At 46.3% G+C, this 19,339-nt stretch overlaps 1 protein-coding gene and 1 pseudogene across 1 annotated transcript; both read right to left on the reverse strand.

The window, feature by feature from the left end:
* Positions 1-2,863: 2,863 nt before the first annotated feature.
* LOC142437566 (glyceraldehyde-3-phosphate dehydrogenase-like) lies at positions 2,864-3,816 on the reverse strand (annotated as a pseudogene).
* Positions 3,817-11,948: 8,132 nt separating this feature from the next.
* LOC142437061 (late cornified envelope protein 3A-like) lies at positions 11,949-12,499 on the reverse strand. The gene has a single exon (XM_075540358.1). It carries the CDS (start codon positions 12,471-12,473, stop codon positions 12,141-12,143), a length of 333 nt encoding a protein of 110 aa, XP_075396473.1. The 5' UTR covers positions 12,474-12,499; the 3' UTR covers positions 11,949-12,140.
* Positions 12,500-19,339: the final 6,840 nt, after the last annotated feature.

Consider the following 19,339-nt stretch of genomic DNA (forward strand, 5'->3'; position numbering starts at 1 on the left):
TCATTTTGCTACTGTTATGAATTGAGCAACCCCTATGAAAGGGTAGGTTGACTCCCAAATGGGTCGCGACCCACAGGTTGAGGACCACTGCCTTAAAGGTTAACATATGATGATTTTCTAATTCTTTGATTTATTCTGAATTTCTTAACTGTAATGGTTTTTTAATTAAAAAGAGGGTTTTGTTGTTGTTTTTATCCCATCAACTATTGGTAACCTGAAATATAATTTATCTAGAAAAGACAGGCTAGACACTAAATTCTTTCTCTCGATATTTGTCAGATTGAGTTGGTGGATGGCCTAAAATTTTCTAAAGATAAACAATTTTATTTTTAAAAGTATCATTTTCTTCATTCATGAATTTCTGTATTTTTAAATATATCTTAACCATTCTTAAAAAAACAACCTCATGTTGACCCTTAAAACAAACAAACAAACAAACAAAACTCAGCCTAGTTCTATAAAGTTACTTCCTTGTCTTTTTGACTAAATCCCAATATCCCCACAGCCTTCTTGCTTTCTGGTACAATCCTGAGTTTGCGTTGCAGTTTGGTGTTTACAGAACTTGGTGGAAAGCGTTTTTGGGCAGAAATAGGAAAGACTTCTTTTAAATAACCTTTTTTTCTAAACCATTTTATTGGGAGCTTATACAGATATCTCATTCCATAGTTCAGTCCCATCAAGCAGTATTGTACAATTGCCACTACAGTCAGTGTCAGAACATCCCCTTCCTTCTTGAACTCCCCTTTGATATCTGCTCCCCTTTACACGGAAGGCTTCCCCCACTGAACGCCCAGGGACTCTTATTCTACTTGCTGTCTCTATATGTTTCTCAATCCTGGGTTTTATATACCGAAAACCAGAAAAACATATAACAAAAATTCAGGAGGGCTACCTCTGAAGACAAATACATTAGAGATAAACCCCAATATGAGAAGGATAAGGAGGAAGAGGAGGAGGAGGAGCAGAAAAAGAAGAAAGACACATGAAAATGTTGAGGACCAGATCAGGCCCAAATTTAACACTTTCGGCTCAAGTTTAACAATTAAACATTTCAGAATTTGGATTCTTTTGAATTTATGTTTGTATCTTTTCTCCCTATTCTGAAAACTTTAGCCTGCTTTTGTTTTATGCTAGCCAAAGTGTTTCCCCAATACTACAGGTGGTAAGAGCATCCAAGGTATGCCAGACTTCTCTGAGGTTTCTTATCTCTGCCATTGAGATGTAGAGTCAGGATTCTGCATTTTAAGGTTAGTTAAAATGGTGCTTTTCCCACTGTAGTGATGTCATCCAACTGATATTGAATTACAGAAATTTGTTTTAATGTTTTATCGTGGCTTAGAGATTTTATTTAATAATTTATTTTAATCATGTATAAAATATTTACATTATTCTGATTACATCATTCATTATTCAAAACCATAAACAAATATATTAGACAAAGGCTGGTTTCCATTCTTGTCCTCTCCCTCTTTTCTCCCATCCATAACCACTTGCTATTAGTTTTTAGGTTAGTCCCAATCCATCGTGTCTCTAAGGAGATAACTCTGAGTTTTTAAAAAAATTTTTTAAAATCATTTTATTGGGGGCTCATACAATTCTTATCACAACCCATCCATCCATCCATTGTGTCGTGTTTGTGCAGGCAAGATAGATGTAGCCATGAAGAGATGATAGATCTGCTCGATTTCAACAAAGGCGTTACATGCCTGACTGCCAATCAATCGGTTGGAGGGTCCAATTCGCCGGGAAGTGACTCAAGGTAAATCCTGGTAATCTCCTGAAACTCCAACGGAGCTAAACGAGACCAGGCGGACGGACCGGTTGGAAGGAGGCAGCCCAGGGACTGTGCCCGTTCATCGCCCTGCAGGTGGGGACCTGAGCTCACACCCAAATGATCAACGCTGCTTTCCTATCGACAGGGCAGCACTTAGCCAAGGACAGAGAGTTAGGACAGCAAGAGACGCCAGGAGCACGGGGAGAACGTGACGGCAATGAACGCGCAGGGAAAAGGCGTCTCAGCTGTGGAGTCTGAGACGGACGTTTTGCTCTGTGAACCTCCAGCCGCTTCACAGGGAGTTTTTTCAGAAAATAACGATAAGTCTTTGGGGTCCAGCCCTTTCTGACACACATGGAGTTACCATGAGTTTGGAATTTGTTGTAGTTTGTCTTCACGGCTTAGACTCTGGTTTTAATCATTTTCTTTAAATCGTGCATAAAATCTGGTCACTATAAGACAGAGTGGACTCCCGTGGCGATGAAGTTGGAATTGAGGTTTGGCCTGGTTTGGGCATTGAACTCCAAATCCTGTTCGCCTTCCCTGGCTCCACACCCCCCTCTACAGGCCGCCCAGAGCAGTGCAGCAAGGAGACACCAACCCCAAACCAGACTCCTGGTCCCGGACTCCTGCCCAACCAGAACCACCATCACTGAAGTCTTTACTGGGCCAGAAAGTCCCGTGTCCTCACTGAGGAGACACCGCCCTTAAGAAAAACACAAACCAAACTCTTGATAGATTCTGATGTAATACATTTTCCGCTAATTAAAGTAGCACCCGCATTTTAGGAGTCTCACCTTGCTAATTATGGGCTTTTAAAATGAACAAAGTTAAAGCTATTTTCAGATCATTAAAGTGACGAATCTTTGGCAAACTTTGATAATTATGGAAACCCGAAGACAACTTTTATTTACTTATTTTGCCCGGATGCAGCGTCCTTTGTTGACGGCACAGGACAAGGTTGCGTGCTCTAAGCCCCTCCCCTTCTTCAGGGGAATCTCTGCATAATGGGATATTCTCAGTGAATTGGGGCAATCAAGTTAGGGCCCAGAATGCCCAGCAGCTGAGGGCCTCTCCCTTCCTCTAGTGCTATTGCTGGGGGGCTTGGAGCAAAGGAGGGTCTCCTTCCTTGGAGGCCATGTGGACCCTGAGGCTGCTGTAGCCAAATTCATGCTCAGACCAGGAGATGAGCTTGACAAAGAGGTGGCTGAGGGCAATGCCAGCCCCAGCATCCAAGGTGGAAGAGTGGGGATCACAGTTGAAATCACAGGAGAAAACCTGGCCGTCCTCAGTATAGCCCAGGATGCCCTTTAGGGGACCATCTGACACCGGCTTCACCACCTTCTTGATGTCATTGTACTTGGCGGTTTGCTCCACAGGGCAGGTGAGATTCAGGACAGATGCATTGGGGGTGGGGACACCGAGGGCCATGCAGTGAGTTCTCCATTCAGCTCCGGGATCACCTTAGCAGCGCCTGTAGATGTAGGGATGATGTTTTGGGCAGACCCACGGCCGTTGCACCAGTTTCCCAGAGGGGCCACCCCCGGTCTTCTGGGTGGCAGTGATGGCGTGGACTGTGGGCATGAGTGCCTCCACGATGCCAAAGTTGTCATGCATGACCTTGCCCAGGGGCCCCACACACGTGGTGGTTCAGGAGGCATTGCTGGCAATCCTTCTCACGGTTCACATCCATCACAAACATGGGGCATGGGCAGAAGGGGCAGAGCTGATCAAGTGAGCCCAGCCTGCTCTGTGGTTGTGAAGACACCAATAGACTCTACGATGCGTTAAGGCACCAGCTTCACCCCACTTGATAATGGTGGGATCTTGCCCCTGGAAAATGGTGGACTTCCCATTAATGAAAAGCTTCCCATTCTTAGCCTTGACGCTGCCATTGAACTTGCCGTGGGTGGAATCAGACTGGAGTATATAGACCGTGGAGTCCAGGTCAATGAAGGGGGTGTCCACTTGGCCAGAGTTGAAAGCAGTCTGGTGACCAGATGCCCAATGTGGGCAAATTTGTTTACTTCAACCATCAGCATCCTGGCTCTGGTGTGCAGCTGGGACTGCATGGGAATGGGAAGATGCGGCTTCCTGGCGCATGAGGAGGAGCAGAGAGCCGGAAACTCTTATGTGTATGTATGCTTCCTCTCGCCAAGCCAGCAGAGTCTGCATGAATATCTCGTACGAGGAGCTCTGGTGGTGCACTGGTTACGTGCTGAGTGGCTGACGCAGGGTGCCCTCAGACTTAGAGCCCACCAGCTTCCCATGGGAGGAGGAGGTAGCCTGCTTCCAAACCACTTCACAGCCCGGGGAGCAGTATAGGGCGGTTCTACCCTGTTCTGTAGGAGTTGGAATTGACTGCACTCAACAGTGACAATATATTTCTCACACACACACACACACACACACACACACACACACACACAATTGAAGCTTCACCTTACACGCCGTGTGTACGCTGCTTTTCCATGATGAGCATCTGTCCATCTTTAAAAACTGGCTTTAATGACTGAGCAGTGGAAGTGTGTTTTAAATCTTCATGCAAATTTCTGAAGCCCTGGTGGCATAGTGGTTACACACTGTGCTTCTAATTGCAAGGTCAGCAGTTCTAAACCAGCCTGCTCCCCGGGAGAAAGATGGTGCTTTCTACTCCCGTAAACCGTTACACCACTGGAAACTCACAGGGCATGGACCTAGCCCGCTGCAGCCCTAGGTGCTGGAGCAGCCGTGTGGAGCCCCCTGTCCTTACAGAGCAGCTCTGAGTGAGCTCTGACTTGATGCTCGTGAGTGTGATTTTTGACTTGGGGGCTTGAGACGACTCATCCAGGTGTTATGCTCGTAGGTGGCCTTTGGTACTTGAGCCATTAAGGAAGTGGGTCTCCTGGACTCACCTTCAGGTCAACAGGAAGTCCAGTAAGCAACTTTCTGGACAGTTTTGCCTTCGGAATTCAGTTCTGTAGGAAATGCTACAAGGGCAGTCGGTTTCCCGAGGCTGGAACTCTAGGGCCTTTCTGGAAGCTATGTTTCAAGATGTGTGGGAGGACTGTCACTGGTCTGTTTTTACAATGACCTCCCTGAAGCCCTGCACATGCTCAGAGAAGGAATTTACACGGACCTTCAGGAGACTCCCCTGCCCAGCCCCTGCCTGGATAGCCTGCTTTATCATCTCCGCTTGGGAACACCTTCTCAGTACCTTCACGTTAACACTGTCCAATTCAGATAGTATCTGCTCATAGTAAATATGTCCAATTTTTGGTGTTTCTCTTCCCATTTAGGTTTTAGAAAGAGGCAATTTCTGTCATTGTTCTACTAAAGGCACACACACACAGATATGAGAGGGCTTCAAAAATTTGAGGAGAATTTTCATGATCTGTCAGTTGCATTTACCTTGTGAAGTGCCCTCTTTTATCTACTAGAATAAGTAAAAAGAGCATGATGAGCTATGGTTCCAGTTCATATACACACAGGTTTATTCCAAACAAAGTACGTTTAAACATGTCTCTGAGAGCAGTGGATGGCTGCATTCACGTCCTCTCAGCAATACCTGTGTGGGGCTGCTAACTTCAAGGTCAACAGAACCACCAGAGGCTCCACTGGGGGAAGATGAGGCTTTCTGCTCCTGCAAAGAGTGACAGTCTAGGGACATTCTACAATGTCCCAAAGCCATAAGAAGTCAGAAGTAACTTGAGGACAGTAAGCTTGGAGGTTTTCTTTCTTTCTATTTTTTTGAGAGTCTCATCAGGGTACCTTACAAATAAAGGTCCAATCAAAGCAATGGCTTCAGAGGGCAACTACTGGGTCAGTTAACTTCAAGACAAGATTTTAAGTGAGGTGACAGCTAAATCCACATTGAAGAAGCACACTAGCCTGTGTGATCAAAGGATTGTAAATAATAAAATCCAAGACCAGAGGTGGGAATGGTATTAGAGCATACATTCTGAGCACCTAGTGTTCATAAGGTTATATTTGACTGTGAGAGCCTCAAATCCATGTACAGGGTCCCCACTTGGATTAAGTCTCTGGTGAAATCCTTCTGATCAGGGATGTCTGCCTTGCTGTCAGACAGAGTGCACTGTAAAGTGGACTAATGCAGACCTAGTTAGGTTAATATTTACCAGCTTATTATTTGTTTTTCCTTTTACCCATTTTAAACTTGTCCTAGCTTTCATTATTTTCTCTTATTTTTTCAAATGAGGCATTACTATATTTTACTTTGTTATTGTTTTTCTTTTTGTATGTTTTTCTTTATATGCAACTCAGGTTAGGAACTAGCAAGAGACAGTAACTTGATTAATAGCTATTTGGGGTTCTGGCAGGAGAGGTTGGGCAGAAAAGGTATGCTCATAATAGAGAGTACAAGAAAGAAGAAAATACACTGAAGTTGATTGTGACGATGATGATGATGGTACACCTGTTTTCTACCATGTTTAAGCTATTGAGTTGTATGATATGTAAATGATATATCAATAAAACCGTTGAAATTTTTAAAAATCCTAAAACAAAATTTTAAAAATCAAGGCAAGAGAAGTCAGATGGGAAGATTGTAGTGATTGTTTCTTTGAATTCTGAAGAGGAAGACTGGGCAGAGTTTCTCAGAGGACACAGGGGGCCGTGGGCGGCAATTGTGACATTTTAAGCGTGGGGAGAGTTGTGTGGGTACGCCGTAAAGGCAGTGCTGAGGAACATCCCCATCACAGCACTGCACTGGGTCATCAGGGGAGGGTAGCCAGGCTGTCCTACGAACACTGGCTGGAAACCTTCTCCCTTCCACTCTGGAGATCCTTGCCCCTTCAGGCGTCTTTCTGTTTCCCAGACTCAAAGAACATGTCACAGAAACACAATTGCAGCCCCTTGAGGATGCCAGGACTCGCTCTTTGATGTGGCATAAATCAGAGCTCAGAATTCTTCAGGGAAGAGAGAGAGGTGGAAACACTGCCTCCAGTTGTATAGACCTAAGGTGGAGGAGATCTTGAGAAACAATAGCTTCACGTTATATTATTTTTGTTTAGTAATGTTTTTATCATTTTGCAGCAATACTTATATACTTACCTACCTAGATCTACATATCAATATCTGATTATTTAACCAGGGGTGGCGGGGGCGGGGAGTGGGGTGGGGTGGAGAGGGATTTTCCTTGAAATAATTTTAATTTGGTCAAATAAAAGTAGTTTTTTAAGGTTTTGGGTGCATCATGTATATACACTCTTCTGCTATGAGGATAAAATTGTCTTTCCCTCCAACCAGCTGCCTCCCCCCACCCCCGCCCATTCACAAATGGAGTTACAACCACAGTGATTGTAATCATGTGTGTGAATGGGTTTCCCTTGTTATACCAGTTCACTGTAGGATATATGTTAAATTAATCATCTTTGAGATGTAAAAGAGCAGATTAGGCACAGAGAAGCAAGGCAAGATTGGAGGAGAGATTCACAGGAAGACCACCAAGGAACTAGCAAGGACCTCCCCCCAGAGCCCACGGAGAGGAAAAGTCTTCCCTCTGAGCTGGCAGCCTGAATTTGGCCTTCCAAACTCTGAAACTTAGAAAAAGAAGCGTGCGGTAGTTGCAGTCATCCATTTGTGGCACATTTGCTGCAGCAGCTGCAGCTAATGAAGACATCTGAATCCACTCAAGTGCACAGAAACCGGTCATCCAGAAGATGAGTCAATTAGGTAAGTGGAAACACTATTGTTTGCTATTGAAGAAACTGGGGCGATTTCCACATTACAACCGACCGTTTTCAGTTCTTTTGTGAACTAAGGAGTCCCTGGTGGTATAGTGGTGAGCATTTGGCCGCCATCCTCACGGTCGGTCTGGTTGTCAGCAATTGAAAACCACCAGCCTGCTCCTTGGCAGAAATATGGGGTTTTCTACAGGGCCCGTTCGGCCCTGTCCTATCATCGCTTTGAGTCAGCACCGACCTGGTGGCAGTGAGTTTGGAGTATGGTGCGAGCAACAGGCTAAGCGCGGAGCTGGGAGACAACAGGCTGGCAGTTGGGACACACACAGCGGTGGGGCCTCTGAAAGTTTGCCACCTGACGACGCTGCCCAGCTGTTCCACTCTGCGTGCCTGAGGTCACTGCGGGTCCTCACTTACCCTGTGAGGGTCACAGCAAAGGATAGTCCTACTTCATAAGCTGCAAGCACTTTTCCGTTATGGCCTTCCAAAATTTTGTTATGGTAATATGTGTCCCCTTTTGTTATCCGTAGAGCAGCCCTGGTGGTGTAGTGGTGACGTGTTAGGCTATGATCCACATGGTTGGCAGTTCAAAACCACCAGCAGCTCCACTGGAGAAAGGCTGGGCTTTCTACTCCTGTAAATAGTTTCAGCCTCAGAAACCCACAGCAGGTCCATATGAGTCAGCATTGACTCTATGGCAGTGAGGGAGAACGAGAAAGTTATTTGTTAATTTATTATTAGGTGTCTTTGAGTTGACTCCAGCTCATCGCGGCCCTATCTGTAAGCTTTCTCTCTCCGGGCTAGATTTATACCTCGGTCCCTGGCTCCGCACGAGAAAGAATTCACGCCAAAGCCTGGCTCATGATCCAAGTGAATTTAATGAGAGTTAAAAGAAGCTTCAGGTTTTACGCAGCACCCATAGGATTCCTTTGACCATACGGCCTGGCAGAGACTGCTCAGGGTCACGTAAAGATCTCTCTCCCAAGTTTCCTCCAAAATGAGACAAGACAAGCCCCTCTCCCTCTTGATTCCTGCCTTTTCAAGGATTCCCGGGAGAGGCGTGGTGAACGACCACAGATCGGTCCCATTGGCTGAATTGCAATCACCTGGCCCAGGTAGGCTGCTCCAGGTTAATGCCCATCCGCGCCCACCGGTGGGAAAATCCAGCTTTGTCCTATGCTGGCTCTCCTGGGCATGCGTCAATGGACATCCAGTCCCTAATGCTAGCTACCTAACATATCTACATACAACAGCACAAAACACCGCCCATCCCAATGCCTCCCTACTGTGCTTGGGCCCGTGGCGGCAGCTCTGTGTCCACTCACCTCCCTGAAGGGCTGTCCCTGTTTCCCTGATCCTCTCCTTTACCAGGTGTGATGTCCTTCTCTGGGACTGTTCCCTCTTGAGAACGTGTCCAGAGGACAAAGCACAGGACAGAGAGGAGCTCTCGCTGTCCATACTTCAAAAGGACGGGGCTCAGGGGACTTCTCCCACGGCAGATGGGTGCAGCCTTCTGGCCGTCAGTCAGTCCATCCGTCCACAGGGTAGTTAATATTCTTCACCAACAACCTAGTGCGAAGGCAGTCGTCCTTCTGCCTTTGGACACGAGGGGTTTCTGTGCAGCAGATTGGACGAATGCAAAACGCCGTCCTTGTTGTTTTTTATGCCAGATCCCACGAGGGTTTTGGATCCTAGGCAAATCCTAGAAAAATGTAGTATTTTCTGTGTTTGTCATGATGCTGCCCAGAGTTCCCGTTGTGAGGATTTCTGTTCCTTTAAGCTGAGGTGTCCTCCATCCCGAAGGCTGTATCTTTCATCTCATCAGGGGCAGGCGCTTCGGGCCTTCTTGGCTTTGAGTAGCCTGGTGGGGCACTTGCAGGCTGCGGGTTTGTCCCACTCCTGATGCTATTTTCTTCATCTAGTCTAATTTCTCTGAGCCTTTACTCAACGCCTTGTCCTTAGGGGAGGTGAGGGTAGGGGTGGGTGGGCGGTGCGGTCCAACTCGTAGCCACCCTGTGCACAACAGAATGAAACGCTGCCCAGTTCTGGACCATCCTCACCATGATTAATTAAGATATTTAAGCTCAGGGCCCAGAATAGAGATTGAATAGGTATGGGGAACCCGAATGCCATCCTCACACACACTTTTCTTACTTTTAAGCCACAAAATGAAAAAAAAAACAACCACATAATGATCACACACACACACACACACCACACACACACACACACACACACACACACACACACCCTGCCCCAGTTGACAATCCATGGTTAGTCAGGCCTTCTCCCTTGAGATTAGGAAACTGCATCTAGGGCAGGACCTAGGGGCACAGGCCACACATGGCCACTAGGCGGTGTTGGTAACCCTGACAGCCAGTGGCATGTGGGGGGAGCTGATATGGTGGCTGCTTCTCTTTTCTGGCCCTCAGCCTCTTTCTTGTCTACAGCATTCGATCCACATCACCTTTCCCCTGCTCCCTGTGCCTCTGACCCATCCCCTTGGGTTGCTGTGGATCTGATTAACTTGGTGATGTTGGTAGACATCCTGAGCAATGGTTTCTGGTGGTCTCAAGGCAGAGAGATGTGTATGGATCCACCCTCCCACGGGGTGGCTGCAGCTGGTCACCTGAAGTGTGCACACCTCTGTGGATGATGGAGCCCAAGTGCAAGTTAGTGTGATGTGAGAGCAGGGCAGGGATGGAGACTGCAGGACTATGCTGGCAGTGCAGAGAGAGGGAACACTCTTCCAAGAGGCTGAAAAGAATTGAAAAGGCAGGAAATCAAAGCATGCAGAGGTTGTTCAAACAGTTCATCTGTATGCATACAGCCCCCCTGTCCCCTCTCCCCCGCTAGACAAGGAGATTTTCAGACGGAAAGGAGGGACTAGAGTAACATGTAACACATTAGTCAAGGTTGGGCTGCCAACCGCAGGATTCTCCAGAGACACATCATCCCTATGGGGCATATGGTAATTCGGTTGATGTCTAAATTCTTACTTTAGCAAATGTGCTGGTATGCCAAGTACTGTTTAGAAGAAGAAAGAGTACATGCATAGGATGGTTTTTTTAGATCAAAGTACATGGGTTGTTGACCTACACAGGTAAAAATCTCAAGTGACTGAATACTACCTATGAAAACAACCAGGTTTGGAGACAGGGCAAACCTCTCACTCATGCTCATTCACACAGGCAGAATCATACTTGTGAGATTAAGGCATGCCCTCAGAAAGCAGAGAGCATGGACATAGCAAACATATGGTAATCCAAAGCTGCCGTTCATTGGGCAGCCCCAAAGCAACATTTCTGAACCAAGTCCAACCACCTCCAACTCCATAACCTTGGCGTAGCCCTCATCTGCTTCTTCTCGCCTTACGGCATGTCAGCCTTAAGTCCAAGGACGATTTCAGTTCCTTACATCTGTTCAAGGTGACTTCAGGATACAAACCGGTTTGCTTCGTGGGGTTTCCAAATCACAGTCTTCTGGTAGAGCTGATGATGGATATGGCACATCTCAAAAGGACAGGGTCTAAAGTCCTGGGTGTCTATAGCACTTGGGCTGGGCCACCAGGGGCTGGTTCGAAACTAGGTCAAAAGTGCCCAATTAGGAACATCGTACTGGGTTCATTCCCCCCTTGGGGCTCTATCTATATAAGCAATGTTAGCAGCCCAGCCTGTGTAGTGCCAGCTTTCTTCTGCTCAGCCATCCTGTGTGGGAAGGAGAAGCAGCCCTTCTCCTACCTTCTTCACCCCGAGCTCGCTCACTGGCCCTCGTGCAGAGGGGTGGGACTGTGAGCTATGGCAGGAAGATCAGAGCACTGAGCAGTCTAGATAGGGCAGACAGGACGAGTTAGAGCTACCTCCTCATTTCCAGGGTCAAGGCCCTGGGCACGCCCTGCACCTGAGTTGGGGCCTGGGATAGAGAGACCTCTGTTTGTGTAAACAAAGAGCCTCGCGGGCTTCGTAGACTCTACAGCAGCCCCCTGACCTGAGGCAGCAGGCAGGATTGCCCTGTACGGTGGAACAGGTCAGTCATTGTACCAGGACGTCTGACCCGGGCACAAGTGAGGGCTGACTTTCAACTTGAACAATACTGGCTGAGCTGTACGTCAACACGAGTTTGTGCCCCACCAGGGATGATGGCTTTTCTCATTCATTCAAAAGCCTCATGGAGATCGAAGGACTGATTGGACTTGGTAGCGGGTAGAGACTCCAGGGTCCCGGCCATAGTCTCTGGCTCAACTTTGGGGTTCTGGTCTTGAGGTCTGATGCATGGCATGGGTCCATGCTGGCTCAGGCAGATGCAGCCTGAGAACCAGAGCCCCAGCACGGAGAGACTGTGGGCGGCCATGAAGGGAAGCACTGATTGGACATTGGATGGGGACAAAGTCAAAGAAGGCTTAGCGGTCTTGACAAAACAGAAACTTTATTTTGTATAGAGCCAGACACAGGCGACAACAATAGTTTGGGCAGAGTGTGCAAGCTCTGGCAGGTACTGGGGCAGGTATTTTGTGGGATCCTGTGGAGACTGCTGGAGAGTCCTTAGGGAGAACTCCAAACCCTCTCCAGGGTCATCCCAGCGAGAGATAGAAGATTGGAATACTAGGAGAGAGAGGTCAAAGTGGCCCTTAGAATGTTGGAACTTTGTTTCTTGTGCAATTGCCCATTTTGTCTGCACTGCCCTGGTCAGCAGCCACCCCCAGAGCTGGGCCCGCAGCCGGAGCCCCCGGCCTGCACAGCGCTGCCATCATCACTGCAGCTGGAGCTCTGCCGCCTGCACCTGTGGGACCTGCGGCGCCTGTGGTGGCTCAGGCAGCAGCCGGGTGTCGAGCTCAGGCAGACATCAGGCATGGAGATGGGCCCATGGCAGCCCCCGGAGGTCAAAGCACAGCCAGAGAAGACAGGGGGCGAGCACTGTGCGGGGCTCTTCGGGAGGCACTTGGGTGATGAAGGACACTTGGGGGTGCACTTGGGCGGAGCTGGGGGCTGGCACTGCTGCTGGTTCTGCTGGCAGGACATCTCGGCAGGAGGGCAGTGAGCCTGGTTGAATTCTAGGAAAAAGTCAGTGTAAAAATTGATGTATGTATATGTATGAACTGTGATAAGGGTTGTATGAGCCCCTAATAAATTGTTAAAACAAAACTTTAGTCCAACCTCTCCAGTTTTAATAAACCTCTCCTTTAAGCAGCGGCTTCCCTGGCTGTGATCCTCAGAAGGAAAAGGTTTAACCGGCTTAGAGTTAACTGTATCTCTTTCCCTCCACTTGGCTGTCAATCACAACAAAAATGGCGACTTCTTCTAACTGGTCCCCCAAACTTTCTTGTCATCACAGAAGTGTGAAAACCACGACACCATTTGGGCAACAACTCCTGACGATTGTTTCCAGACACGTGCACATCTCTCAGGATTCAGCATGGAGGGACTGCTGAGAGCCGGGCTCCAGCATGCCATAGACCCTGCTGCGCCCCATCCAGGGTCCCTCCTCACTGTCCACTTCCTTTGTGCCCGCCACCCATCACAGGCATGAAAGTGGCTTCCCTCCTCCCGTGAAAGCCTGGTCTTATTTGCCCAACACTCTAAGCCAAAGTTCTCTCCCCTGTGAGACTCACCAGACACAGAGGCAGGAGAAGGCTGTTCCTGGGGAGGCTGTGGATGAGGAGCTCAGGGCAGGAGCCCTTTTATCCTGTGCTGGGTCCTGATGCACAGCCTGGGAATGTTGCTGCTTTCCCAACCAGGGGAGGTGACAGAACCAATCTATTCCCATTCAGGCCTCTAGCCTATTGGCTGATGTTGGCCTAATGAGAACCAGGAAATCTTGGTGACACCGGTCTTTGGTATTGACCAGTGTGTTGGGGATCTGTCATTCATCTCAGATACTTTTAAAAAAATCAAATCATTTTATTGGGGGCTTGTATAACTCTTATCACAACCCATAAATATATCCGTTGTATCAAGTACTTTTGTGCATTTGTTTCCCTCACCATTCTCAAAACATTTGCTTTCTACTTGAGCCCTTGGTATCAGCTCCTCATTTCTCCCCCCACCCCGTTCTTCCTTCCCCTATGAACCCTTGATAATTTATAAATTGTTATTATTTTGTTATGTCTTACACCATCCGACATCTCCCTTTACCCACTTCTCTGCTGTCTGCTCCCCAGGGAGGAGGTTATATGTAGATCCTTGTAATCTGCTCCCCCTTTCTTTCTTTTTCTTTTTTTTTTTGCTCCCCCTTTCTCCCTTCACCCTCCTAATATCACGACTCTCACCACTGCTCTTGAAGGGATTATTCTGTCCTGGAGTCCCTGTGTTTCCAGTTCCTATCTGTACCAGTGTACATCCTCTGGTCTAGCTAGATTTGTAAGGTAGAATTGGGATCATGATAGTGGGGGAGGAAGCATTCAAGAACTGGAAGAAAATTGTATGTTTTATCATTGCTACACTGCACCCTGACTGGCTCAATTCCTCCCCGCGATCATCTTAGATACTTTGACTTCAGCTCCATCTCTTGCTTTGGAAAGGTTGGGGGTGGGGTGAGGTGGGAGAGGGCAGTGAGGATGTAGAGATGCATATGATTCATTTCCCAACCTCCAATCTGGACAGACAACAGAGAAGTAAGCATATAGGCTTCGCATCATGGGATTTGTTCTGTGAAACAAAGTCAGTTCTCGATAGCTTTGCATGTCCCCAAGGCAAAAGGACATGCAGATGGCATGTATTCCTGAGTCCTGGGGATGTTGAATGAGCTGAGGCCACAAGGCCCTGGCCCACCGATATATGGGGAAATGGGTGGAAGGCGAAACCTGCCTGGGGCAGGTGGAACCCTTGATAGAACTTTGAAACACTAGAAGGCAAGTTGAGGTCTCTAAGTCAATAAAACAAGTAACTATAGGTCTACATGGATGAGCAGATACATAGGGAAAGAACCCACAACACAGAGATCACATGCATGAGAGATAATATGAAAAAAGTTAATTTGTCTATGTTTAGCTTCCTGCATATATGTGACCTGATTATAAGAAAACAAATTGATCCACTAGTAAGAAACTTCAACTTCAGATAATTGATGGGAAACATGAAGGTGATTGTATTCCATGTTGTTTGAATGATGAGTTGTTGATAGTGATGGTATTATGCATATTTTATTCGATGGAACAGATCTGATCATTTCTAGGTTTTGAATATGGTGCTTTTAAGAAAATATAAGACATATTTTCCCATTATGTTTTATTGTATTAGAGATGAAAGTTTCTCATCCACGGTGTTGCCATGGATTACAAGTATCACCCTTAAGATATTGTGAGCTTAAAGTTGTAGAGACTACAATGAGAAGAATTAACTCTATCAGTGATGAATTTATTCCAGAAAAAGTAATTATATCAGTGATAAGTGTTCCCCAGATGGAATTCTAAATGCCACACGACACGTCAAAATATTGGCATTAAGCAGAGCTTCCAAAGTACTTGTTTCTTTCTATAGCTTGTCTTGTCAGAAGCAAGTATTGTCCTTAGGACAGAGGCAGGTGTGGAGGCCACCGTTGCCTCGATGGAGTGGAACTGAGTCATTGGGGTAGCAGACAGGGAGTAAACATTCTTAAGGTAATAACATAAATCATACACTTTGGGCACATGTCAGAGGCCTAACCACGTCTGTCAGTGAGCAGTTTGCCTGTCTTTCAGTACACGTGGACACTTGTCAGGCTTCCTGACTTTGACGGCTGCTTGTAAGTCTGCATTTGGGGCTCATGGACCTCACCTCCACTTGGATGAGTGATTTGAATCGCTCCCCTTCCTATTTCTCCTGAGGTCAGTCAGTAATTCCACGGGCTCCCCATGAAGTCGGAAGTGACCAGGAAGTGACTATTCTCTGTCATCCAACTTCTCTCCGAACAAAAAGGCAACTCCCTGCGAGCCACCACTCCCAGGAATCCCACCCCGGGCTGAAGCATGAAGGAAATACAGAAACTTGTCTGGCTGGCTTTGGGGAGAATATCGTTGACTTAGTCATTCCAATTATATTATAGGAACAGGCAGTGCAGGATCTTTAGTTTAGTTCCCTGGAGTGCATTTTGGACATTCCATATCAGTAATAAAGAATGAATCCACATACACAAAATTCCTTCTTCCATTGCTAGAAGTTTTCCCCCAGTTCTATTCCCTCTTCCTCATCATAATCTACATTCCATGGTGAGAAGCTGAGTGATTCTTAAGGAAAATAGAACAAAGTTGTCAGAAAATGCCACATATCCTTAATCGCAGTTTGAAGGTGTGCATCCCTCAGGTTCTCATAAAGATCCTAGTTTCTCCCTCAGATAAAGTTGTAGTATTTTGAGATAAAGTCACCTCCTCACATTCTCCAAGAAGACTCCAGATAAACCCAGAAGGTAGGAAGAGGTTAGACTAGGCTTTTGTTTTTGCTTTAGGATGATGACCAAAGTCCCAAAGTTAGCAGTAATATGTGTGACTTACCCTATTTTTACACATGATCTTAGAAGAAACTGCTGAAGATTGTAGCAGGACCTGCAAAAGACAGAATTCTGTCCATCTCTTCTATTGATATATAGTGAAAGGCTGCCTTTAGATGAGAATTTTTTTTCGGTAGGAGAGCTATTGTCCTAGGAGAGAATATCATGCTTTTCCCACTATTCTGTGCATAAAAATATGAAGGAGCTGATCAACTGCAATAAGGGACAGTGTAAGAGAGTGTCCAGGAGGAAAACCTGTAGATATTAGAGTACACACACACACACACACACACAAACCAGAGGCTAGATTCCTTAGCTGGATGCCTGAGTCAGCAGTAGATTTGCTGCTCTCATAAGTTCTCTAAACTTTTGACTGAAGTGAGAAGAAATTGAGAGAAAGCAGAGAACTGACAGGATAGTTTCAGGCATCTGGAACGTAGAGAACAGTAGAGGGCACCTGGAAAAGCAAGCTTAAATTATTTGTTAGTCAGTGGATCAGATGCATGTCTGCTGGACAGAGAAACCTCAGCACCAAGAGATGTGAATGCAATTGTCGAGAATGCGTGGTACTGGTATAACGATAGACATGTAGACTAACGGACCAGGGTGAAAACTGGGAAGCAAATGCGTCCACCTACAGGCAACTGATTTTTGACAAAGAACTGAAAAATATAAAATGGGATAGACATCCTCTTCAGAAAATGGTGTTGGAAAATTTGGATCTCCATATTCAGAAGAATGAAACAGGACCCATACCTCTCTCCAGGCACCAAAATGAACTCAAGATGGATTAGAGGCCTGTGTATAAACCCGAGAGCTATCAGGATCATTAACGGGAAAGCTGAGACTGAAGAGAGCCCTATTCAGGGTAAACACAGGCTACCAAGGATAACAAAGAGAACGCTTGCAGAGGAAGACTAAATAGATGACTGGGACCTACTAAACATAAAATACTTACGCACATCAAAAGACTTCTTCAAAAGAGTAAAATGAGAGCCCAGAGATTGGGGGAAAAATCTTTGTCAATGACACACCTGACAAGGGTAATTAAACCAAAATCTATAGAATTCTGCAACACTTCAATAAGAAAATAACAAGGGACCCAATGAAAAAGACAGCAAAAGACCCAAACAGACAGTTAATGATACTAATGAAAGAGACAAGTGATATTAATATGGCTAAAAAACACTTTGAAAAATGCCACAGCCACTAAGCCATTCAGGAGATGCAAATCACAGCTATGATGCGATATCACCTTCCACCTACAATGATAACCCAATTTTAAAATAAACCAAACAGTATGTGCTGGAGAGGATGCAGAGAGATCAAGACTCATACACTGCTGGCCGATTTTTAAATAATGTACAACCATTGGGCAGAACAAAAAGGTGCTACCTAAAACAACTGGGAATAGAAATGTCTGATGACCCAGCAATACCACCTCTGGTATATGCCCCCAAAAGAAATAGACAGGAGAGGAACACAAATATATTTTCTCATGTTTATTGCAACACAGTTCCCAAGAGCAAGAAGCTGGAAGCAGCCCACATGCCCTTCAGTAGGAGAATAGATAAAGAAACCCTGGTCCAGCCACACAGTGATACTATGCATCCCCCCAAGACAGTGATGAAACCATGAAACACCTCACCACATGGATAAGCCTGGAATACATTAGACTGCATGAAATTAGTCAATCACAAAATGACAAATATTGTATGAGATGACAATTATAAAAATCAACACCCAGACAAAGGCGGGCTTTTGTTCTCAAGCAATGAACGAGTGTACCTGCCTAGTGCTCAAGAACCATGCACATCTTCAAAACCACATAGACAGGGAGGCCTCACCTCAAGCAGGCCAGTTCCCCATGAAGTGATGTTGGCAGAGGGAAAAAACTAACCCAATCCTGCCATATAACATTACTTTATGGGCACCCAAAATTAATGGCCACTCCTACAAGAGTGAGTAGTGAAACCCAAGTCAAGAGGTGGCAGGGCGGAGGGCATACCTGTCTTGGAGACAGCAATTAGACTTTGGTCGGTGGGCTAACTGGGTGGGGAAGCTTGCCATTGGGAAAAACTGCTCAGCATTAAGAATCTAGACCATCAATGGGAGTATAAGCTTGGTATCTTGTTCCTAATTTGGCACTTTTGACCTAGTTTTATTCAACTCTTGGGTTTCATTCCACCCAGGCTATGCACTATGGACAATTAGGACTTGAACCCCTGTTCTTGAAATGCCACATCAGAAGGATCCACAAAAAGAACTGCACTGGACTGAAAACATACTGGTAGCAGAGTAAAGGAACTGCAATACTCCCATGGGTCTCAAACTGAAATGCCTTACTGTGAGAAGGGGATGACTATATCTCAAGGCCTACCAGACTAATCCACGTTATAACAAGGAGAACTTTAAAAGTGTAAAGTTATAGTAGTCCCAGGCCATCATTCATTAGGCACCCTTAAGGCAAGGGACTCGAACCAAAGTGGATCGCCAATTCCTTAACCTTGGGATAGGAATCATCTGCCTCTTCTCGTGCTGATATAGTTAGTTTATTGTGCCAACCTGGCTGATAAACACACGTGGGGTTAACTGAAGGGCAGAGGGATAAATGGCTCAGTGAGCCTCGCCTTTTGGATTCTCGGTCTCTTGCTTTCTGATGGTCAGACCAGTTCCCTGCTTCAGCTGGCAAGACTCACTTCTTGCAAGACATCCCCAAGGGGAAGCTTCATGGATCTACCCTGATGCAGCCCTGAGTGCTGGAGCAGCTGTGTGGAGATCCCTGCCAGGACTGAGAAGCTTACCCGTTCTCGGCTTTCCTCCTGCAGTCCGCATCATTACGTGGGTTTTGTGAGATGGAGGAGGACTTTGTGGATTGGTGTCGGACCTATGGGTTAATGTTGGACTTGTGGGCTTGGGCAGCACTGGGTTGGGATGTTTTCTTGATGTGCACTTAACCTTTATATAAAACTCTCTCTTATGCATGAGTTTCTGTGGATTTGTTTCTCTAAGGTACCCAGACTTACACACATTCTAAGGTGCTTCAGCCTGAAGTCCAAGGGAGTAAGTCAGTTCCTTACCTCTGACATACAGAGATTTGAGGGACAGCCCATCATTTAGTGGGGTTTCCACATCGAACCCCTCTCGTGTGGCCTATGAAGGATATTGTGTGCCTCAAAGGACAGAGTCTAAAGTCCCAGTTGTCTATAGGACAAGGCCTGGGTCACCATGGGTTGGAAAGAATCCACATCAAAAATTTCCTATTAGGAACATAGGACTATGCCAGGTATATTCTCCCTCTGGGCACTATATAAATAAAGTTAAGCGTTGTTTTTCTTTCTTCTCCTAACTGGAGGTTGCTCCACCCGGCTTACCCATGAACAGAAATGTAATCACCTCTGAGACAGACAAGGCTTGATCTTTT

This window comes from Tenrec ecaudatus, chromosome 1, assembly GCF_050624435.1.
Source record: "Tenrec ecaudatus isolate mTenEca1 chromosome 1, mTenEca1.hap1, whole genome shotgun sequence".
NCBI classification, from domain to species: Eukaryota; Metazoa; Chordata; class Mammalia; order Afrosoricida; family Tenrecidae; genus Tenrec; species Tenrec ecaudatus.

Coding starts and splice junctions, on each gene's coding strand:
- LOC142437061 (XM_075540358.1), bottom strand. CDS start 12,473: ATGTCCTGCCAGCAGAACCAGCAGCAGTGCCAGCCCCCAGCTCCGCCC.